We start from the raw sequence: 24,447 nt of genomic DNA, 5'->3' as shown, positions 1-24,447 counted from the left end.
AATTTAAAAGTATGAAATTTTAATTCGAAGTATAAACTTACCAAACTTTAAGTAAACACTCGAATAACTAGATGTGGACATCCATGATGCTTGTTTTTGTTATCAGCAGTTTAAAATTGCAGTTTTAAAATTAAATGATGTCTGAACCGTTATGAAAACAAGAAGAGTCGAACTACTTACCTTTGAAGATTCCGATTAGGGCTGACAAATGTTTGTTTCTTAGTTTCGTTGAAAGTTAAGCCCTATTTTTGAAATGTATTGAATGAAAGCGTTTATTTCTGTGATTTCTTGTAGATTATAACGGAATTAGCTTTTTTATATCATACAAATGTTTACCTTTTTGTTAACATTGCATATCTTTTTTACCGCTAATTAACATTTTAACATTAACTGTGATTCTCACTTTCATATTTTTTACACGTATGCTCAAGTTTTTTTCTAAACTAGAAATCATGTCTAAATATTTGAGAAAATTTTTGGAATTTTAATTAAATGTAATGTTGCTATTAAAATGTTGAATTGATTTACGTATTGTAATTTGTAACACTTTGACATACCCTCTGTTATTCCAAAAGTCTTAAAATAGTCTTATACCCTCTGATTAAGTTTTGTGTTATAAAGTGCCGCTAAAAAAAGCAATGAAAGCATTGATTTTAATTGTGTTTACCATGGCATTTTTACTGTTTTGTTTCCGAACAATATAAAAAAAATTGAGCAATTTTAATTTTTTGACATTAAAAACCTACAATTCTTCTAAATAGTCTTCAAATGATTTTGTGTGCCAACCCTGTTTTATGCTACAACATATATTTATCTCGCCAGTTGGTAAAAATGTCATGCAAATGTATTTCAGTTTTTGTGCTACCAGGTGTTGTTGTATAACTTTAAACCTTATTTAGTTTTTATAAATACACCAAATTCATAGCCAAAAAGGTTGGGTATATCAAAATCATCTTGATTAAGAGGTTTTTATTTGAGCTTGTATCATCTTCAGTTAATGTGACTGAGGTCGTTCTAAACAACCTTTTGGCTTTGTAATTCATTATCAAGCTTCTTCACAGATCTGGGCCATGCATAGTGCAGCACCCATCACATTCATGTTATATAAAACATGCCATGCTTTATTTTTCACACTGAATGTGCCCAAAAAGGCTAATTTGGAGTTTACAATTAAACCTTCAACTTTTTTCAACTAAAAAATTGCATTACTCTACAGTATGTTTAAAAATCGTAAACATTGTAACTGTGAAAGTACCTTACACCGATTGGAATGTTTAGCCTGATAAAATGTAACGCAGTTAACTCTGAGTTTTGAAGCAGCTGTCCATTTCATATGAATTGCTGTGAAATCCGTTTGGGTCGAGAAAACACATAAAATTTCTGCCCAGCTTACCTTTTTTGTTAGTAGTTGATTTACAACTGCATAATTTTAAGCTGCTTAAACATCTCCCCACTTCGAAATTGAATTTTCAAATCCTTTAACTAAGTTGTTTTTTGTAATTAACCAAATGGTTTGCAAGTCCACTAACACCCCTGAGCTTTTTGCTTGTTTCAATATAAATTTTGTTAGAGAAGCCGTTTTAACTGTCACCCTATAATTAGTAAGTATTGACCTGTATTTTTAATACAAAATTTTAAACCATGTCTTTTCAAACAATTCGGTCTGCGACCTCTTATAATTTAAAAAATCATTTGTGTCCCTTAAGTTTGACAGTTTATGAAATTAATCTATGGATTTCTATTTTTTTCTTGACCTAAATAAGAATTTTTTATAGAAAAACTGTTTCGTTAAATCACCAAAAAATATGTTACCGTTTGTAATTTGATAAATTCCTTGTTGGGGCATTGTAAAAGGCAAATACGATGAGGAATGGCAAAATCTGTGTTTAGACACATGCTTGCAAATATTTTTTGAAACGGTTTGTTTGTTTTAGAAGGATATATATTTTTTGATAATTTAAAATTATAGCAAGCTAGCTTAATTTTTTTACAAAAAAAAGTTTTGGTTTAACTTCATTTATTTAGTTTTAGTTTTTTGTTTACCAAAATATCAATTTCTAGTTATCCAGCATAGGAAACCAGTTTAGGTCACTTCTTGCTGGCACATTGTGATAAAACTATGGAAATAGACAACGATAATGGAGGAAACCAAAGCCAAGGCGGAGACTCTGTAAGTTGTGTTTTTAATTTTTTATAGTTATGTGCATGTTTTCATTATAGCCTGCTGTGGCTAGAACTAAAATCTTGCCCAAAAATATATATCTAATTTCTTTACCTTTCAAAAGTTTTAGTAAAATATTTCAAACGATAAACATTAAGCAGATTTGAGCCAAATCAATCATTAACCAAGCAAATATGCGAGTACAAGTTTCCAGTGTCGAAAGCACACAGTTGGGTTGCTCTATAAAATTGTAAAGTTTACATTCTATAACGAATAAACCCACACCGACCCTCCTGTTGTCCATGTTATGCTACAGTATATATGTTCGACACTCTGTACTTTGTTTGTATTGGCACCACAGGTTCATACAGATGACTAATCTTTATAAAGATTGGTATATATTTTATACAAAGCTTTCGAGATTACTGAGATTTTGCACATGGACATTGTACCAATGAAAAAAGCCTGGTCTGCAAATTGAGTGGAATTTAGCATTATATTATTTGAAGCAGATTTACATTGACCAAGTGCTATGTAAAGTTAAAAAAAATACAATTGTCATATTGCAACCCATTAATCCAATATTGTTTGTTAAGTAATTTGAAATGGTTGCTTTGGGTTTTACCTAAATGCAGTTTATTGTAGCATAAAAAATGACAAAAGTTGAAGAATAAAATTGCTGATTAGCAGTGCTTTGATGTATACATTCATACAAAAAACATACCTAACAATTTAGGATATAGTTATCAGAAATAATTTATTTAAAATATGCACACCAAAATATTACTTCTAGCATAAACTACAACACAACAATTTGTGCCTTATTTCAGGGTGACGGAAAGCCGGGTTATTCAATGCCAGGCATTTTGCACTTCATTCAACATGAATGGTCAAGATTCGAAATGGAGCGGGCTCAGTGGGACGTGGAAAGGGCAGAATTGCAGGTAAAAACACAAGTGAAATATATGCCAAGCATTGCCCTTCCAGGTTACTCATTTTTAAAGTTTAAAAATCAGGCAAATATTGACATGCATTTTTTTTTAGCTGCCTGCAGTCTTAAAAAAATTACTTAATATGTTTTTTTTGGCAATCTAATTACTTTATTCTTCCACCTGTACTGGTCAAAACAAAAGTATCTAACGGTGCAAGATTTATACTTGCAAAATTATACGATACCTTTTGTCGTTGAACATCAACAATATTTAAGCAACACTAGGCTTAAATAGTAAAAACGGCTTATAGGTTGCCACCCATTTCTAAAATTTTAGTTTTTAGATAAAGAGTGCACACCTTTGGAATTCTTATTTGGGGGGTTGAGGTTAATGCTAACCTGTGTTTTTTTTACACATGCGAAAGACAGGTCACAAGAACTAGGTGGCGCATGACTACTGCCAAACTACTATGCAATGACTCTTGGTGTTGTAGCTCAGATACAACTGCGGTGGCAACAGCATGCTTGCTCTGTATTGCCGTAAACATGCTATACCTCATTTCCTCTTTGGGAGCAGTTTGGTTAAAACTGAAGCTGTTATAATTCTATGCCAGTGCATGAATCTTCAACAACAGGACATCACCGTTTTGACTACACCGGGCTAAAAATAACCCTTCATTCCTTGGCCTTTATTACTAGAACTAAAAACTAGAATGAAAAAATTCGGCTATGGCCATTACAGTGCAAATGAAAACTAAGTGCCTTCAAAATGAGTTGTATCTTATATATATATATTGTTGTTGTTATTTGTTCTGTGACATTTATGCCCTGTAACATTAAAAATATGTTGATAAGCATGAACGTTATCAAAATAAAATCCCTTTTCAAGGCAATAGTTATATATATATATAATATATTGTTGCAAATAAATTGATTTTTGTGTTGTTTGCATGTGGTTAAACCTAAATGCATCATTATCAATCACCCAGCAAAAAAAATGTTTTTATATTTTAGGCCAGAATTGCTTTTCTACAAGGAGAAAGGAAGGGACAAGAGAATTTAAAACGCGATTTAATTCGTCGCATAAAGATGCTGGAGTTTGCATTGAAGCAAGAGCGGTAAATCTTGTTGTTATTTGCTTTTTTCTGGTTTTGCTCTGCTTTGCTTTGTTGACAAAGAAAACCTAATTGATACTTGTTATTCTGCAGTGCTAAAGTTCACAAGCTTCGTTTTGGAGCAGACACAAGCGTTGACCAAATAATAAACGATGCAAATGGTAAGAAGCCAATAGTACAGTGAATATTGACCCTTTTCTTCTGAACCTAAAAGATCCTTTCAAAGAGTAAACATGATCCGTATTGTTATGGTTCATTTAAATCGCAGTAAAATATAACTGAGCGCACAGTTGTAAGTTTGTAAATTATTTATGTGTGCGAATTGTTTCACCATATTGAATTTCACCAAATATCTCTTGTTTTTCGTCATGCTTTACCTTAATCCTGGGAAATTTTGGAAAATTGTCATTGCATTCCATTAGCAGAATTACAATCCTGTGTATTTTGCCGAAATTAAAATAGCAAACATTGAATAAATATATGATCCCTTTTTTAACCAGTTGTTTAAATTAATTTATTTACATGTAGATGATTCCAAAACAACTGAAATACCAACAGCAAATGCAAACATGTCTTGGAGGCACGGAAGACAGCTTCTCAGGCAGTAAGTTATATCACCCAGCTGAGCGCTAATTTTATGCATATATATATAAATAAACTGAGACGGAACTTTTTGTTGAGTTCAACCAGAGTTCTGTTGTCACTTTTGATATGACATATTATTCCAGTTCTTATCTAACCTACTGCTTCCAGTATAACACACTTTTTTACCTTAACTATAAATGTCATTAAAAATAAATCTGTATTTTCATTTTTTTCTTATCATTTAGTAACAACAAACAAAACTACCTGATTTCAATATAACACACTTTTTTCCCCCTAACTATAAATTACATTAGAAATTGGAATGTAATCTGTGCAGTCTTTTTCTTCTCATTGTTTAGTTACAACAAACAAATGCTAAATGCTTTAGTGTATTTGTAATTTAATTGTTTCTTTTGCCTGTAGAAGTGGTGCTCAACGCCTAACCGAGATATTGCAAAAATTTATCATGAATAATTAATGCCACTGTTGCCTGCTGACTAAACGTTATTTTCTCTCTAATGTTGTTAAGGATGTCCTGCACAAAAACCCAAAAAAACTTAATTATAATCGTGTTTTGTCAAATCTAGTTGAATTTATGTGTCACCTTAAGCAATTTGTTGTTTTGTATAAAGTTTAACTTGTACGTTGGTGAAATAATTAAATGTAGTGTATTGGCTAATTTTCTTCTATTAAATGTTTTTTACTTGGCGGCTTGAATTATTTATTTATACTACAAATTGATAACTAGTTTTTGCATTATTTATTTTGTTTCACCTCAATCAGGTGTACATGGTAGGCAAGAAGTTTTTAGAGTATTGTGTCAAACAAAATAAGCAATATTGTTCCACTGTTTTTTTATTTTAGCTGAAAAAGGAAAAGCCTTCATTTGTGATTTGTAACCAAAGTGTCACACAGTTAAAGACCAGTAGTTTCAGATGTTTCTGCCAATTACTTCGTTAAAATTGTTGTGATTCACACTATGTTACTCATATGTGTGGCATGCTATCACAGACAAAATGTAAAAAAAAGACAGTCAGCTACCAATTTTAACAAATCTATTATTATTCAAGGCCATTGTTTTGCTAATAAAATAGAGTTATAGGAGTGTCTTCAGTGGTGTAATTTTTTATGTACAGTAATCCTTTATATACATAAGAGATGAAACAAACTGGCAAAATCTATGCTGATTAACATGTCCTCATGAATTGTATGGCGGAATCATCTTCTATTTGACTTTTATTTACTAACACCGGCCGTCGCATTTAAGTAGTAGCTTGTTGAAATTTTTTTTAGATACAACCTTATATTAATATCACTTTTTAGTGTTTTTGAATTGCGCTTTTTGTTTTTTAAATTAAAGAAATTTATTATGGCGGAATCATCTTCTATTTGACTTTTATTTACTAACACCGGCCGTCGCATTTAAGTAGTAGCTTGTTGAAATTTTTTTTAGATACAACCTTATATTAATATCACTTTTTAGTGTTTTTGAATTGCGCTTTTTGTTTTTTAAATTAAAGAAATTTATTAAAACTTGAGTCACTTTAAGAATTCCAATAGTGTTGGTTACTCACAAAAAGTGCAACTGACACTAACCTGTAAATCTGTAAATTAGGTGGCACTGCTGTACAACAAATTGTATTGTAATGTGGATGCTTTTGCACAACAAGTGGCACAGTTGTGCTTCATCTGGTAACCTTTACAATACATTGAACAGTGCCACCTGATTTCACATTTAAAATATGACAATTACTACATTAATAAAGATTGAACTTTCAAGGAATACCAATGACTTGTGATTAAAATTTTTCATTTGTTATTTTTTTGCGAATCGACCAAAAAAGGATGTGAAAGTTAAATGTGAAGTTGCTTGTACTCTCAATGTGAAGTTGCTTGTACTAACAAAATGTAGCAAGCATTGAAGTATGGTTGTTTCTCGACTCCCTCCTACATGAGCCTGCATAACTCAGTTGGTAGAGCGACGGTGCCGGTATGACTGTAGGTCGTGAGTTCGAACCTCACTGCAGGCTAGTTGATCTTCTAGCTCGCCCTGCTTGCATCATTGATCGTCAGATTCGGCGAGTCTACCATGGCTTTTGTTGTACTCACTCCAAACAAGTAAACATCTAGTTAATAAAATCACCATAGAAATCGCTGTTGTTCTTTTGCTTCAGGTATTTACAGGAGGTGGGTTACAGCGACACGATTCTGGATGTTCGCTCACAGCGGGTAAAGGCGTTGCTTGGCAACAACTATGACGGCAACAACAAACAGCCGGAGAACGACAACAAATTGATGAACGGGGACATTTCTGAGGAACAGAAAGCCATGAGCAAGTAAGATAATTTAATTATTTGGCTTAAAAAAAAGGGGGTTATTATGTAAAAATATTATGTTTAAAAGGTTATTATGTAAAATATGTCAAATCAAATTAGTGTGAATTTAAGTCTTGGCCTTCCAGGTTTTTAATCTAAACCTGATAAATAATTTATTTTTGAAATTTTGTGGATTAAAATGATCAGCAGTTCATGTTATTTTTTTGTTTTTTTTTTGTTTTATTTAAACATTTAGTTGAAGAAAACTGTAGACAATCCATTGGTATAGCTGCTGAACAAACTTATTTGAAAATATGTGCTATTCAAGTTTGGCAGTGCAGCAAACCTTCCTGTTTGTCTACTAAAATGTCCTTTAATTTTTCTTATATAGATATATATATAAAATCATGTCCTTTTATAGCAAGGAAAGACACCACAGTTCTGTTATATAAACAATAAGAAATTACAAACAATAATTTAGCTTTTAATTTAATAATTTTCGATGGTTAATTATCAATTAAAATCAAAGTTATTTAAAATGTCTGGTGGATTTTCCCTAAAAGTTTTCAACAAAACATTATTGTGTTTGGCATACGTCCTCGATGAAATTTTACTATTTTGAATATTCTTTTCTCAAAGGTCGGGCAACATCAACCTTCCCATTACAAGTGAACAGTCGGAAAACGAGGACGTGTTGAACGATTTCGACTTCCTCAATTCGGCAGACAACGACGACGACGATGTTCCAATGCAGGACGATGACTTTGCCAACTCTGGAGATCATCAGCGAAAGTCAAGGGCTAACAAGGTAGAAGCCAATGTAAGATAGCTTCTTTACAAAGGGTTCTTAACCTCTTTTCCCCTTTAAGTATCCTTGAGTTATAAAGAAACTTGTGTGAAGTCATACTAAGCCGACAATACAATAAAGTGTTGGCATTATAAGTTATCCTGAACCTCTTGAAAAAAAGGTATTGCCAAGGTCAATACCAAAAGTTAATACATTTGTATAGCTGGTTTTTAAATTCAACAGGCGCTTTATGTTGTATGCATTGTCCTGTCGTAAGCCTACATTGGTATTTTAAATCTCAAAACAACTAATTGCAAACCCCAACAAAATGTAAAGTTTATAACCTTTGAAGATGGTGTTTATTGTCTTGTGTCTGCTCAAAAGTATTCTCCATGTCATTTTTGACATATATGTTGTACTGTTCTACTCGATCCGACCAGTATAGCTCACAAAATGCGCTTTCACCACTTGACCAAAGTGGCCTAAAACCGTTATTAACTTGTCATTGAATGTCAAGCTTAGTGAACGCTTTAACTTCTCAAGGCCGCCAATCAAGGATTATGCTTTCCAAGATGTAGATTAATCTTGATTTTAGACGACCAGTAACTAAACAAATATCTATAAAAACTGTAAACTGAGTGTTTAGAACTCAAAATATAAACACTTTTGAAAGAAAAATACCAAAATGCACATTGAGTATTTAAAACTCAAATATATAAACATTCTTGAAAGCAAATTGTGTTTTTTTCTGCAGGAGGAATTTGATGGGTTATCTGCCGATGCACATATAGCAGAGTTTGACTTTCTGAATCCAGACGCAGACGATGCAGGTACAATTGGTTGCTCTAAAATTAACTAAGTTAAGGATGATTGTATATCATGAATTTATTTGCATGTAAATTTATTCCATAATAGAATAAAGTCTGATTTGAATTTTAACCGCCCAGATCTTTTTTTAGCATAGAAATATTGTTTTGTTTTAGATGACTCAAAGGACACCGACTGGTCGATTGACCCAAACAAACTGAAAGCCATGAAAGAACAATTTCGAATGGAGAAAATCAAACACAAGAAAAAAGGAATGAAGCGTAAGTTCTTTAACGTTAATGCATGCGGAGGTGGAGCATCTTTAAAATGTGTTTGTTTTACTGTAATGTACTTTAACGGTGTTGAAACATGGCTTTTTTGTTTTACCTGATGCTATAAAAGTAAACGTGGAGTTTTTAGTGGGGTTTATCTATTTAGTGTCTAATGCCAATTTATTCAAAACAAAGAATGTTAGCTATGGCCTTGGAATATGCCCGTTAATTACAAGATTTGGATTCTTGCCAGGAGTGGAAAAATATTTTGGTTTCCATGTGGCATTGAAAAAATATGAAGCAAAAAAATAAAAATAAAAGAACTTATAACAAATATGTTTCGCAGGTCCCGTAAAGAAACACCTCCAGGATATGCTACAGACCCTTCAAGGCGCAGAAATGCAATCTGCAACAGACGACATTGACATCCACATACCAGAAGAAGGTAAAGAAAGCTTTAAAGAAAGAAATTTTTGATGTCACTTATATATATATATATATTATATATAGATTAAATAATGTGAATCGCGTAATCTGCTGCTGAAAGTGGATTCTTTTTAATTTATTTGCAACTTTTATTTTTTGCAACCGCTTTTTTTGAACTGCATTTGTTTAAAAAAAAATTTATTCGAAACTGCACGTTACAAAAGCGCATTTTCGTAGAGTCATTTTTACCTGCAGTTAAAAGAATCTTTTAGTTTACATTTTTTTAAACCGCACTTAGACAAAAATTATTCGGATTTACATTTTTCGAAACCGCAGTTAAACAATGTTTTTTGGATTTACAGTTTTCAAACCTTTATATTTTTTCTGGTCGCAGACAGCCTCCCCTTCACAGTGGGTGGATGTCAATTCTTTGGATATCATTTTTCGTAGCCGCAGTTAAAATTGTAATTCTTCGGATTTACAATTTTTTTTTTTTGCAACCGCTTTTTTGAACTGCATTTGTTTAAAACATTTTTTTCGAAACTGCACGTTACAAAAGCGCATTTTCGTAGAGTCAATTTTTACCTGCAGTTGAAAGAATCTTTTAGTTTACATTTTTTTAAACCACGCTTAGACAAAAATTGTTCGGATTTACATTTTTCGAAACCGCAGTTAAACAATGTTTTTTGGATTTACAGTTTTCAAACCTTTATATTTTTCTGGTCGCAGACAGCCTCCCCTTCACAGTGGGTGGCAACCGGGCCGGTGAAGAGTCGATAGAGAACGCCCTGGGTCTTGGGGCGCTTGCCGGACTCACTGTGGCCAACGAAGCGGACCCCCTCACCTACGACGTAAGTGCACCCCCGCAATACCGATCCCGTATCGATTTATTTTTTCGATTACTATGTGTCGGACAGTTTACACAACCGCTTCAAACAGCATTCGCTTGAGAACGATGCGTTTGTGGCTTTTTCTGACAGGTTGGCCAGTTTTTTGAGGACTCTTTTTCGACAGTGTTGAGTGTTTTTGATAATTTTTATGCCCCTAAACGGTTTACGTGAAGGCAGCTAGCTGCCCATTTCTTTGCGCTATCTTAGTATCGGTTTTGCGCCCACTGAGATGATACCCATACGAAAACTGCCTAACTAAGGTAACCCGGCTTACTTTATAGCGGCCATGTAGTTGGCCTTGTGGCCACACGGGCATTACGCAGCGCAAATATAATCTTATGTGCGTCCCTTACGCTTCGTCGAGCTTTTTGTCAATCGATTGAGATTTAAAGCGGTTTAATCTGCCGTAAAGAAATGGCAGGGACAAGCCAACGCCGTGCTAAAATGCTTTGTTACACCGTGTATTTTTTATAATCTGGTTTAGCTGTCATATCGCTTAGTGATCTGGAAAAGGTTGATCGCTCAAGAACAAAAAACTGGGTATGCGTTAAAAAATCGAAACACCCCAAACGCAGCTACGTTTATAATTATTGAAAAGTTTTGGTTGAGTAAACACCTGCGAAGGATGTTCCAGTTTCCGCTGTTTTTCAGACCTTATTATTCTTTCTAGCTTTTCTTTAACCCCAACAACCCACTACATGATTTTCACAGCCAAATACTCAGCAAGCCAGTTTAATTTAAGCTAAGATTAATGACTTTTTCGAGTGGCCTTATTCTGACCTTATCAGCAAACTGTTTGTTTTGGTGTTTTACCTCGTCCAAAGCCGTTGCCAAATCCGAACTCATGTTAGTTTTGTCGCACCTTTGGTTGTAACGGGTTACAACATGTTGTCTGAATTTGCTTGGTGAAATGGTCCCCATCGTGTAGAGGCCTAAAATAGCGCAAATTGCTCATACGTTTTATTTAGCCTGCCGTAACGTTGACATTAATATTAATAGAATGCAGTTGAACAGCTTTCCAGTGTTGTGCAGCACTTTTGACTGTATTAGATGTTTTTACCGGCGCTATCCAAAAATGCAGCTGACATTGCTGTAGACCAGGGGTTCTTTTTTGCATGTTTTACCCGTTTAGCAAAGATGAATATCAGATTTACCCCCAATATATAAAATTGTGCTCATTTATTAAAAAACCTAAGTAACCAATAACACCGGTTGCAGTATTTTGCGACGACTGCCCTTGCTTTGTCGCAACGAGTTGTTCACTGTCTGATAAGGTAGTAGAAAATCACTGGGCCAGTTAAACCGTACCCAGTGACATAAAATAGGAAATCACATGTATAGCCGAAGCATAACGTTACCGTCACGAGTCGATAAAGAATCATTGGGCTACTAAGATAGCTTCGAATTAGCAGTTAATTTGAACTAGGAATGTAGGCTCCCAATACCTACATCTGGCACAATTTTCCTGTCACGTCAATGATGTTATATTTTGATTGATAGCTCATTTACACCCTAAAACGAGGAAATTTACCCCAGTTTAAGAAAGGCTGCTTTAGACAAACAAAAAAGTTGGTTCTGGCCAGGTTTCTAGTTCTGACTCCTGAACAATTTGTGGTAGATAACAAGTAGGTAGTATTTCTTGAGCGTTGCCAAAAAGAGTTTCTCCCTATTTCGCTCCTTTTTGTTAAGGTTTTCCGCCCTTTTTTCACTTTTTTACGCTGTGATTTTTAAAGCTGCCTGCCCCCATCTCCGTCGATTTAGGGTTTTCCGATAACATGGAATCGGACTGATTTCTTAAGCAAAACGGGTAGGGTAGTAGGTTAGTATCTCTGCCGATCCGATACCAAATTAATTTGTGCCTAGCAGCCTAATTTTGCAACTTAAAAAGACAAATTTCTAAGATAATATTACTTCAAAATAGAAGATAAATAGGCGTCCTAGCGCAAAAGCAAATTTTTAAAATCATTACCATTGTATACTTTTCAGTATGACCAATTTTGTTTACTTTGAACTAATGACGTCATTTGGTATCGAATCAGGTCGCAAAACTTTTTGCTCAAAATAAAATATATCGGTAACGGAATAAAATACCCAGTTCGGACATTCCTGACCTATTGTTTTCCGCACCAGAGAGTTTCTCCATATTCCACTTCCCCTTTGTTCATTTTTTTTCCATTTTACCCATTTTTTTACCTGTGATTTTTAAACCTGCTTTCCGCCACCTCGGTCAATTGTATTGATGTCCGATAATATCGGATAACAATATCGGAAAAAAATTATTACATTGAAAATGAAAGGTAAATAGGTTTTCTAGCGCAAAAGCAAATTTTGGTCTAATGCCTTGAAAATCATAACCGTTGTACTTTCAGTTATCGTAATCAAATATTAAGTATCAGACACCCCTTGTCATTTGTTATCCGCACCAGCGAGTTTCTCCATTGCATTTCCTTTCGTCTTTTTTCTTTTCCACATTTTTACGCTGTATTTCTTGCATGCTTTTCACAATCTCCGTCGATTGTTGTCCGATATTATAGGATAACAATATCGGACCGAAGCCGATACCCTAATAATACCGAATAAAAAAATATTGCATTCAAAATAGAAGATAAATATGCTTCCTGGCGCAAAGCAAATTTTGGCCTAATTCTTTGAAATTCGTTACCATTGTACTTTTCAGTTTGACCAATTTTTCTTATACCGTAAGTAATGACGTCATTTGGTATGAGATCGGATCATTCTACTTTTTCTTAAACATCGGGTATCGGTAAAATATCAAGTATCAGCCATCCCTATATAGTCAATTGTTTTCCGCACCAGAGAGTTTCTTTATATTCCACTTCCTTTCCTTGATTTTTTTCCCTTTAGTTAATTTTCCCACATTATTACGCTTCATTTTTTACATGCTTTTGATTGTTACCCGCACCAGGTTGCCTCGACCAAGGAGAGCTTCCGTAAGACGTGGAGCCCCAAGTACACGCTTCGCAGCCACTTCGACGGCATCCGCGCCATCCGCTTTCTGCCCACCGACTCGGCAGTGCTCACCGCCTCCGAGGACCACACCATGAAACTGTGGAACCTCAAGAAGCCCCTTCCCAGCAAGAAGAGTAGCGCGCTTGACGTCGAACCCATCTACAGCTTCAGAGGACACCTGTAGGTTTATAGTATACCAAGGCGGCTTTAGGGCTGTGAAGTTATATTCTTGCAGTTTGATCCGACGCAATTTGCCCAAAAACAGTTCTACCAACTTGCGGTTGCTTGGTCATTCAATTATAAGCTATCATTTATGGGTTTCGTTTCCCTGTTGTATTTATGCAGTTGCATAAACAATGAAAACATGCTAAAAACATTTTTCGTATAAACAACTTAACAAATGTTGTTGAACTGTGACATTTATACCATGACTACTCCCTTTAAACTGTAAACCAGGCTATTTACAACTATTCCTATTCCATTGCAAGCAATGCAAATAAAGGGAGGATAATTTTTTTTCAACAATTTTAGCCTAAATCTGAATTTTCAAATCGACGACGTAACCTAAAAATTCCAGGAGGTCCCCACTGAAATTTGACAAAAGGAGTTTTTTAACAACCCTAATAATCATGTTGTAAATAGTCAGATCATTTAATTATAAGCAATTATTTATGGGTTTCGTTTCGTTTTTAAGGGATATCAGGTGGTGTAGCTTTTGTGAAGGCTTGGTGCAGAAGTGTGGCAAGTTGTCAAAAAGCTTGAATGATCCCCTTTTAATTCCCTGTTGTAGAATTTAAACGATATTTTAGCGATATGTGTGTCATAATTAAACGTTAAATTCAACTTGCGATTTGTATTTAAATTTCACCATGTGTTACAAGATTAATGGAGAGTTGCCAATGCTTTTCACAGCATCGCTTACCGATCTGATTTCATACCACGTCGCTAATCAGCGAGCCGTAATTAAAACACAAACACATCGTATGCCTAGTTTTTTTAAATTATTGTATATGAAATCGGCATCTCTTACAAGAGTCTAGTAGTTTTCTTCCAAACCAACAACTGTCGTCATGTTACAGTGGCGCTGTCCTGAGTCTCGAAGTGAGCGCCGACGGCGTGTTCTGCTTTAGCGGCGGCATCGACTCGACAGTTCGGGTGTGGGCCCTACCCTCCATCAACATCGACGCCTACGATACCTACGGTAAGTCTTACTCGTTTCGGGTTTCTCAAGGCTTAAACGACGCCGAGCTGCAATTTGTGGAACGTTTTTCACGTACTGCTGTTAGCCTGCTATGGGCAACTTCTCGTAATTTTAAGGCTGCAATCATTTCTGAACGCGAAGTGTTGTGTACTGTTGCCCACGTTTGCTTATGTTTTTTGTTTTTTTATCATGGATTATACGTACGAGTGTTCGGCGTCATTCACTGAAGAATGCCAACTGTGTAACCGTAGGACGTCAAAGCGTTAGAAACAACAATGTTTACCAGAGAAAATATTTTGAGTAATATAGATTGTAAATTATCCGTTTCTTGAAAGCAACTGGTTAGTTCGGCCCACAAGCTTTCTCTAGGTCAGTGGTTCTCAACCGCCGGTCCGCATCAACTTTCCTGCCGGTCCGTCAAATATATTACAATCTTAAATCTTAACTACAAAATGCCGGATGCTGAAGGCTTGTCCATTGAATTTAGAACTTCACCAGCTTTGTAATTTGCAGCATTGTGACGTAACATAGAGTTAATGGTCTACTTCGGACTTTATCGTACGACATAATGCAAGTGTTGGGCCCAACTGTTTAAAAGTAGGCTACAGATCGTTTAAGTCTTAAATTTTAGGACCAGTTGTATGTCAAAAACTTTAATAGAACCACGTATAACACGTATGATATCAAAGAGACAGCAGCAAATTGCTCATTGAATTTAAGTTTCCATTCTTTGCTTTTAAGTTGCATACTTTTGTCATATTTGCATTTTGGGTTGATTTAGATTTTTGAAGGTCCACCGGTCCGCAAAATTTGTTTTGAAATTTTACCGGTCGGTAAGATAAAAAAGGTTGAGAACCACTGCTCTAGGTGACCTATAGCTTAAAATATGGGCGAGCAGCCCATATGATCACGAAGTAAAAAAATTACTCTTTTTTTATTAAACCAAAATTAGGAAACTTTTGCCGTGGCACTCCGCAATTAAAACGTCTGTAGCCCTTTTGGGTAAAGATGCCCAGAAAACAGGATAGGTCAGGCGTGCACCGTGAAAGCACCGGGGAAATTTTGCATGTCAGTCAAACGAAATTTATTGCGTGCTTTAATGAGGTGAGGCGACACGGAATGACCCGGTTTAAAAATTACCTGTGTACAAAGTTATTTCCACCTGTGCGCTAAAACGGCAACCTTGCCTTGCTGTTGTTAAATTTAATATTAGTTTTGTTTGCGAAATTTAATATTGAAACTGATTGTGTCTGAATAGCGAATTTGCTCGATAAATACTCTGTAAAATTGTAAAGCAGTCTCTATACATATTTTGATGACAGATTTCATTCTTCACATTCCGTTTGGTGCAAACCTTTTAGGAAGCGCATTGCGTTTTGTCGAGCCACACGATTTGCCAAGTTGTACGCCTTGCAAAAAGTGACAGTACTTAGAGCGTTCAACCAATATAAAGACAACGATAAAACGCAAAAATTTATAAACCCGAGTAAAACCAGGATCAGGCATTTTTAGAGGAATATATATTTCGTCTATACTGGCATACTGGCATGGACGATGCCAGTGTGGGCGAACAATATATTCCTCTAAAATGTCTAATCCTGTTTTTATTCTGTTTTTTAAACGTTTGGGTTTTTACGGTAATATACGCGTCAGCGGAATAGTGATCGACACTCGACAGAAAGAAACCTGCTGCCAATGGTTTTGGATTCCATAAAGATACGATCTTTTTATACCAAAAACAAGGCTTACGACTTGAACTCGCTTTAGTGTCAGCAGCAACGCGTTCGAAGTTCGTGTGAACAACATTACGAACGTGTGAACGCGGAACTGGAAGCGGCACGAAGGCGCCTTCCCGTGCCAAAGAATCGTGGCCAGATGAGTCTGTTTGTCTGTGCGAATGATAGAGCAACCGGGTCGGCGACATAGATGCCGAACGGTAGCGTTGCAGGCTCGCAGCTGTGCCAAGAAGCGTTAAACGGTTAACTTTGGTTTACTAGTAAGCGGTCAAGCAAAGGTGGGAAGGGACCGCTTCGAAAACAACCGGCTTTTGTTTACCACCCTGTTCTTGAGTGCTTTCTCTTTTCATAGTAAGACCTTCCAGAATATCTTGTTTAAAGGGTCGATTTACCACTATGTAGGAATATCTTATGCCCTTTTTTTAACTTTGCACGAGCAAGTTTTCCATCCTGTTGCAAATCCATTTGTGAGACTTTCCTGAATGTTTGCGCCCTCCTTTAAACCATGTTGTTTGTAATATTTCCCGTCCCTTTTGCAAAATGATTCACGAAAAGGAACATGTAATCAATAAGTTGAAATTAGGCGCATGACACATACCTGAACAACAAAGTAAAAGACCTGTAAACACGATGTCAAAATGAAAATGGCTCTAAAAACGAACACTTAAAGAAAACTGACATACATCAGCTTTTGAAGCAGCCATTGTAACCACTAAACTGTATATACATGTATTAATCGCCCGATTCACGATTTTCAGATTCGTCAGTAGCAGGCGAGGTGCTGGTCGGGCACACTGACGCAGTCTGGTCGCTCTCCTACTCAAACACGCGACAACAGCTTCTATCGGCATCCGCCGACAACACGATCAAGCTGTGGCGTCCCACCGCTAGCGACCCGCTCGTGCAGACCTATACCGCCGACGGTGAGTGGCTTTGCGTGTTTCATATATCGTAATATATCGTAACCTCTCGTAATCGCGGTTTCGTAATTGCACTGTACTATAGCGTAACGTAACTTATCGTAAAACATAGCCTATATCGTAGCGTATCGCACCGTCAGTTTCAAACTGACGTATTACGGTCAATACTGAACCAAACGTGCTCAGAATTGGTTTGTGGGTTTTTTAGACGCAATCTAACAATTCCAGGGGGTTCCCACTGAAATTTGACAAAAAAGTGTTTTTTTGAACAACCCTACTGTAACATACCGCAACATGTAACGTAACGTAGTGTAACGCGTTACGTTGCGTTGCGTTGCGTTACGTGTCGTATCGCAACTTAACGTGTCGAAATGCATTGAAATACGTCGTATTTTTCGTCAACTTTGCACTGGTGGTAAGGAGAACATTAGCTCCTTCCAAGAATATGATGGTTTTCTGTCTTATACGGTAATTTCAGAAAGAACATAGACTTCTGCTCAAATAACAATGAAGTTGGCAGCCTGGCAGGTCATCCTCCCAAGAAAGACACGAAAATATTTGCTATCCTATAATGTCGACTAAACAATTTATGCTCCTCTAAACTCCAGATCGAAATAAAGTTTACCTCTAATTTTCATGCAAAGAAAACTCAGATAATTTAACGTTGTATAAATTTCGGTGATTCTTTTGCCACACAAAATTTGGAGTCACTTCGATGCTCAAAGCAGTTCCTGTTACTAAGCAACTAATACCAGTCGTTCCTTCACAGCCGACTGAGTTAACATTGTTTACCGACTGAGTTAATATGTTTTTATTAATAAATATAATGGCGAGACAAGCACAAGGAATACAAAATATAATAGAAAAACTCTCCGGCAGCTAACGACCATTTACTTTTGTGTATCACTATACTTTTTTTTTTAAAGCCGAATATTGCTCGGAAGTTCGCACAGAAGATAACATCGCGAAAAAGCGTAACATAGTCGGGGGGCACTTACGGCATATTAACATTGTTTAATCACGTACCTTACACATAGAAGGACGCTATTCACACATGTTGTGCACTGTTCATCTTTGTGCACTCCGAAGAGTAATTTCTTCGGGAAAAAATACACGATATTCGTAGGTTTGTTCTTTACCGCGCGCTCACGTTTTCCAGTATAAACAGTATACAAACAGGTGGTATATGGTTTCCGTAGCCTTTTTGCAGAAAGTACATACGTTCGTCGTGGACTGAACTAACATATCTCAAACGATTTGTGCAGGCCCCGGGACGCCCACTTGCGTCGAGTTTGTGCAGTGCGACCCCAACCACGCGGTGGTGTCCCATACCGACGGACGCGTGGCGCTGTACGATCTCGAAACCGGGAAAGTACCTGTATTACTGTCGGAAAGCGACACAGGTGAGACGATATGTTAAAACTGCTGGTTACATTTGAGCCTCAAGGAAGGAACTGCTAGTATTTTTTAAGGAAAATTAACTTTTAGCATGACATTTTTACCTAAATTGAAAATGGGCATGTAGAATGTTGAAAGGTTTAATATGGGGTGGTAGAATGGTAACATTTAAAATATAATTGGGTACACTATGCAGTATACACGGATCTGCAATGTAGCTTGATAATGAATTACGAAGCCAAAAAGGTCGAGTAGATCGACATCTTCTTGATTAAGACGTTTCGATACGAGTTAGTATGTCGATCTACTCGACCTTTTTAGCCTCGTAATTCATTATCAAGCTAAAATATAATTATTATTTTAAAATGATCAACGGTAACGGAAATGTAGTCACAAAATAAAAACTCTAAACCTGGTAGATTGTAAAATTACTAGGTTTTAAACTAAATTTAGACCGTTTTCCTGCTTATGCAGTGGAGCTTCTTTTTTTCCTGATTATGCGGTAGCAACTTAGTTTTTTTCTGTTTATGCAGTAGCAACTTACTGTAGTTGTTTGTCGTTTGTTCGGATGTTATCAGTATATATCGTTTCATTTTAGGTCGAGTGAACGCGGTTGCAACGCATCCGACCATGCCGATATGCATGACTGCGCACGACGATCGACACATCAAGTTCTTCGACACTACGTCAGGTGCGGATGGAGTTTTTGATACAAGTTGTAAAATGTTTTCTTCCGCGTTCGCACAAAATCTCCACTGTAGCGAAATACATGGGAAATGCCGAGCTTAATAACTAAGACGTCAAAGCCATTGGGTACTAACCACGGAAAATTAAAAAGAGATTTGTCACTTCGGCAAACTGAACGTTTAAAATATTCCTTGCAAGTAAATTTCCAATTGACGCAAATGGATGCATTTCTTTAGAATTAATTTATCTGAGGATGATCTTTCGACGAAATACATTTATCTGACATCTTATATAACGACAAAAAAGTTGTTAATATTTTAATTGTCAATTTTTATTTGTAATTCCTTGTTGAATCGTTTGGTTGTAAAAATTATAAACAGCAAGTGGTTCAAAATTATGTATTATATTACCACCCCATACAATCAGTCAAACTGACCAGTTGATTTTGCATAATAGTGTTGTAAACGAGACATTTTGAAAATATGTAATATATGTAAGTCCAAGTCAAGTTATTTGAGAAAGGACCTAAGTCTAAGTCAAGTCTTTTAAAAAAATAACAAGTCAAGTCCCAGTCAAGTCATTATTAGAGAAAGTCGACCCCAAGTCAAATAAAACGATAAGCGAATAAAATTGAAACGTCGGCGAATATTATTAAAAACTCAACCAAAAAATAACCAAATAAACAACATACAACAAGCAAACTGTTTTACCGGCAAAAACTGCGATAAATAACTGAATTTTACCCGAGATAAGTCCAGTCATTACAACAGGGCTGCATAGCAATGTGTTGTTTCCCGTACATGCCATGGGTGGCTAACTTCGCTTTCTTTCCATTAACGACATGTACTTTATTGTTCGCAGGCAAGCTGATCCATTCTATGGTCGCGCACCTGGATTCTGTCACGAGTTTGTCCGTGGATCCCAACGGACTCTATCTGCTATCTGGAAGTAAGTATTTATTTGTTGTTGGCTGTCTTCAATTTAATTGAATGAAAAGTCTTGCATTATCTATCTATACAAGGGCATTATATGCGAGTCGCAAATAACCAAAGTACAACGTTCATTTTTTTTTTAAATATAACAAAATTAAAAGATTTTTCGATCTTGGCTCTAGTAAACTGGGCAGCATACGGCTTTTCTAAATTGCTCAAACACCAACAATGCCGGAACTTGCTGAATGTTCAGTGTGCATGAAAGGTTGAAATTTATAAATTTATTTACAAAAAAAACGTTTTCCTCTGTTAATTAATTAATACGGCGGAATTAAAGAAAAAAAAAACACGGAAATTTATCTAACGCTTTCGCAAAAACCATCAGCTTTTTATACTGTAGTTAAAAAAATCAAAATCTGTTTAAACTTAAAATATCAAGATCTTAGGCAAACCAAAAAAGTCATCAACGTTCCGCATGAGAAGCGCTCGTGGGCAAAGTTGCTTGTATAAATGTTTCGATCGTAAAACTTCAGCAAACTTTTTTCACACATCCCAAACGCAAAGCTGCTAAATCTTGGCGCTCGTCTCCGGAACCCGGCCCAGTATAAATAGAAGGTCGGGCAGACGCCGCTTTCCGCTCCCGAATCGAGTGACCCGACGGAATCCAGTTGTAGGTCATGTACATGTTTTAGGTCATGTACGTGTTGTAGGTCATGTGCGTTGGGTAGGTAAAATGCTTACAGGTACTATTATTATCCCTTATTGACACATGTATTTGTAGTCATTGCTATAGTAAAGCTACAGCGGTTCACTTCGATTTTCTGTTAAAAACAAACAAAGAAATAGGTAACATTCCTATAGCTTGAGGTACGTCACATTTTCAAAAACTTTTCCAAAGGAGTCGAAAGAAAAAAAGTTTGAGAAGCACTGGTTTAAACTTAGGGTAATTTAGACAAGTCTGCATGCATATTGCATTCTATTTTAGCCTAAAGACCTTAAAATTCGCCTAAAAATGTGTGACGGTGGCAGTCACAAGGTCGCAACCTAATGCTTAAAATACCACCTAAGACATTCCCTTTAAGCCAGGGGTTCTTATAACTTCTTAAACTTTTTTACCGTCGACCCCTACAATTTTTGTTTGATCCGCGTGGACCGCGGTAGGCAAAAAAATTAAAAAAAAAATTACGTCATCACAATCAATTATAGTATTCAGAAATATGCTGATTTATTTATAAATTTACATCACAATACAAATAGACATTCCGAAATGTGCTGATGTTTTAGGAAATTGGAGTCTAAGTATATTCCAGTGCTCAAACGTTTTATTGTTAAATAAACTCTTTTCTTCATGGACCCCAGTTCAAGAAATCCGGCTCTAAGCTAACATTAAGCAAACCCCCTGTAAACATTAACCGTTCGCCTCTCTCAGGTCACGATTGTTCGATCCGACTGTGGAACCTGGACAGCAAGACTTGTATCCAGGAGCTCACCTCGCACCGCAAGAAGTTCGACGAGTCCATCTACTCGGTCGCCTTCCACCCCAACGCCAACTTCGTCGCCAGCGCCGGCGCCGACGCCCTGGCCAAGGTCTTCGTCTAACCGCCGGTGACTTCTAGCCGCCGGTTGGTGACGTCATGCCCGTCGGTGACGTCAGAACTGTAGGTTACGACACGCCCCGCTACAAAACGCGACTTATTGCTGTGCGACGAATGCCGTCGTCCTCTATTTTTTCCGGCCGCAGGTTTCGTGACGTCACGAACTGCGGATTTGCTGGTGACGTAGGTTGCGTTTTCGCCGGCCGATTTCGAGTTTGAGCGGCATGTTGCGTTTTTTTTAACGTTTAAACGCCCCGACTCGACCACGACTGTGTTGCGTTGCTTTTTCTGCGCGGCAAATACACGTTCGTTTATTGCTTTCGCGCGCGCTCTCTGTTCTACACGCTATTATCGCTATTACTATTCTTGTTATTATTCTATATATACGATATCTAGGCGTCACTGCCCAATCAAGTGCTCAACACACCTCACTCTCGCTGTGACGTCACAATATACCTTTGTTGTTGTTGTTTTTCTAGTTGTGTCGCTTGTTAGGCGGCGCGACGCCCAGTTTGCTTGTTATGCTTTGAAATTGGAACGTGGCAATGTCGTGTGCTGCATGGAAATTTAAAAAGTGGTATATCTTTTCTTCGCCACGGTCATTATTATTATTGTCATTGTTGTCTGGTGAAGCTCTCTCTCTCTCTCTCAAAATCGCTCTCTTTAAAACGCTGAGCAAATCTAAGTTTGGTTTATTCAAAGCTGTACAAACATACACCTCCCTTTTTAAATGTCAAACCACCAAGGTACTGGTGAATCTGCATGAAGCGCTTCATATAGATTCAACATGTTTGGATATCTAACGCCAAAAGGTTTAGCGTTTAGCCTTTGAAGCGACAAGTTGTATAGTGGTTAACAGTGTCGTAAACAAGTCATTTTGAAATGACTCAAGTCCAAGCCAAGTCTTTTTGAATAAATAACAAGTCCAGTCCCAGTCCAGGTCATCGGTTGCCCAAGTCAAGTCCCAGTCAAGTCATAATTAGAGCAAGTCAACTTCAAGTCCAGCCCTTGTCAAAAAAATAAACTTTAAATTATGACAACCGGCAAACTCCCCTGATTATTATGAGCAACTTGCAGCATATTACGAGCAAATTCTTTTATGTGCAAAGATTGGGATAAATAACGCAATTTTATAAATAATTGCTTAATGAAAACAATTTATTTTAACCCAAGTCAATTGTCCGGCATTTTGCCCAAAATTTTTAAGTCAAGTCATTTAAAAACAGTGACTTAAGTGCACTTGAGTCGAGTCATTGACTCAAGTCATTACAACACTGGTGGTTAAACTCAAACCGGTTTCTTTGCACCTTTTTGTTGTTTATGGAAAATCAGATTGCACCGTTTAATGACTGCAGCGCTTCTTAGTCCCGAAGTATCACCAATCCGCAAGAAACATATTGCCACCAGCTTGTTTGCACCAAACTTCCACGCTATGTGAGATATGTCGCGAAAAACCGAGAATCCACTAGCGCCCGATTTCCTTTCTCTGTGCTCAGTATTTTGTCGTTCATTCAGTGTCTTTTTTTACAGCGTGTTAATCGATACAACCCAAAAAATCGCCGCTGTTCGATCAAACTGGAGAAAGTGTTTTGTCTATTTTCAATCAAGGCGACAAGTCGTTACAAAAATTCACTCGTCGTTGTTCAATAAATTCACGCATCGTCAGATTTTTTCCACGCCATTGTGACGTCACTTTTGGATATTTTCTCTTCAAAAAAAGTTTTTTTGTCCCAACCATGGGACGAAAACGTTTGGTGCTCTGAGCGGTGCGCCGGGGTTTTTTCGCACTGCTACAATCCCCCCTTATACAGAAAGTGCGAATTGCGATGGTTTTGTTATACCGAAAGAACAAAATGTTTTCCTGGTTCATTTTTTTTTAAGTTCTACACTGTCCGTATTGTGCGTTCGCCAGCAGCCCGCATTCATCCCCTAGTTATGCAGGGGTGACATATTTAACCCTTAGCAGCTTTCGGTGGCCGATTTTTACCCACCAGGCTTGCTTGTAACTCGCTAAGTTTCAATAGCAGTGGTTCACATTAACGCGCGTGCTCTTTTTTTCGTTTGGAAGTGAGAAATGTATGTTTTTTTCTGTTCGTTTCGCTGTTCTCTCTTCTACACGTATATGACGAAAACTCGCGACAACGCCGATCTGTTTTACCGCAGTGTTTCTATTTCCTGCTTGCAATGCCAACCGCGTCTTTCTCGGACCGTGTAGATAACACCTCGAAAGAAAGTCGCCTTTAAAATTTCGCGACGTGTGGCTGTAGATTGTAACGACCAAATCCTTGCTTGCTTTCCGAACGGCCCTTACCATAACAAATCTAAAGACGCATCATTTATTTTTAACAGTTTGTGCCGTAATAAACCTTATAGGAAATGTAGATCTAGAAAATAAGAGCGCTAACGCATTACAAAATTGTCATCTTTCTTTAGCAATAAATCGTTTGATAAAAAATAAACGGCGAACACTTTGGTGAACAAGCTTGAAGTGTTGATTTTCATTAGTAAATTGGACCAGTGTATAATCCACTTTATTTGTGAACCTGAAAATACTTTGGCGTTCGTATTTATTCCTTCTATATTGTTCGTCGCAATGCACCCTTTCGTTGCGTGATGTATTTCGCGAGCGCTGGCAAATTTGAAATAGAAACCTAGTCTTGTTGCTACCTGCTTGTTGCTTGCTTGCTACTGTCGAATACAGTAGAGTTTTAAAAGATAT

At 36.8% G+C, this 24,447-nt stretch overlaps 1 protein-coding gene across 1 annotated transcript; it reads left to right on the top strand.

The window, feature by feature from the left end:
• Positions 1-1,786: 1,786 nt before the first annotated feature.
• Positions 1,787-23,336, top strand: LOC146139557 (striatin-3-like). Its single transcript, XM_083392351.1, has 19 exons — positions 1,787-1,919; positions 2,062-2,170; positions 2,992-3,105; positions 4,107-4,210; positions 4,301-4,368; positions 4,736-4,811; positions 6,967-7,128; positions 7,747-7,915; positions 8,649-8,724; positions 8,878-8,982; positions 9,320-9,418; positions 10,129-10,250; positions 13,216-13,439; positions 14,339-14,460; positions 16,955-17,119; positions 18,382-18,519; positions 19,113-19,205; positions 20,063-20,149; positions 21,563-23,336. Exons 2-19 carry the CDS (start codon positions 2,120-2,122, stop codon positions 21,730-21,732), a joined length of 2,145 nt encoding a protein of 714 aa, XP_083248477.1. The 5' UTR covers positions 1,787-1,919; positions 2,062-2,119; the 3' UTR covers positions 21,733-23,336.
• The last annotated feature ends 1,111 nt before the right edge of the window (positions 23,337-24,447 follow it).

Source organism: Ascidiella aspersa, chromosome 6 (assembly GCF_963924565.1).
Source record: "Ascidiella aspersa chromosome 6, kaAscAspe10.2, whole genome shotgun sequence".
Taxonomy (NCBI): domain Eukaryota; kingdom Metazoa; phylum Chordata; class Ascidiacea; order Phlebobranchia; family Ascidiidae; genus Ascidiella; species Ascidiella aspersa.
Note: the sequence above shows the minus strand (reverse complement) of the source record. Positions and strands in the feature narration are given on the sequence as shown.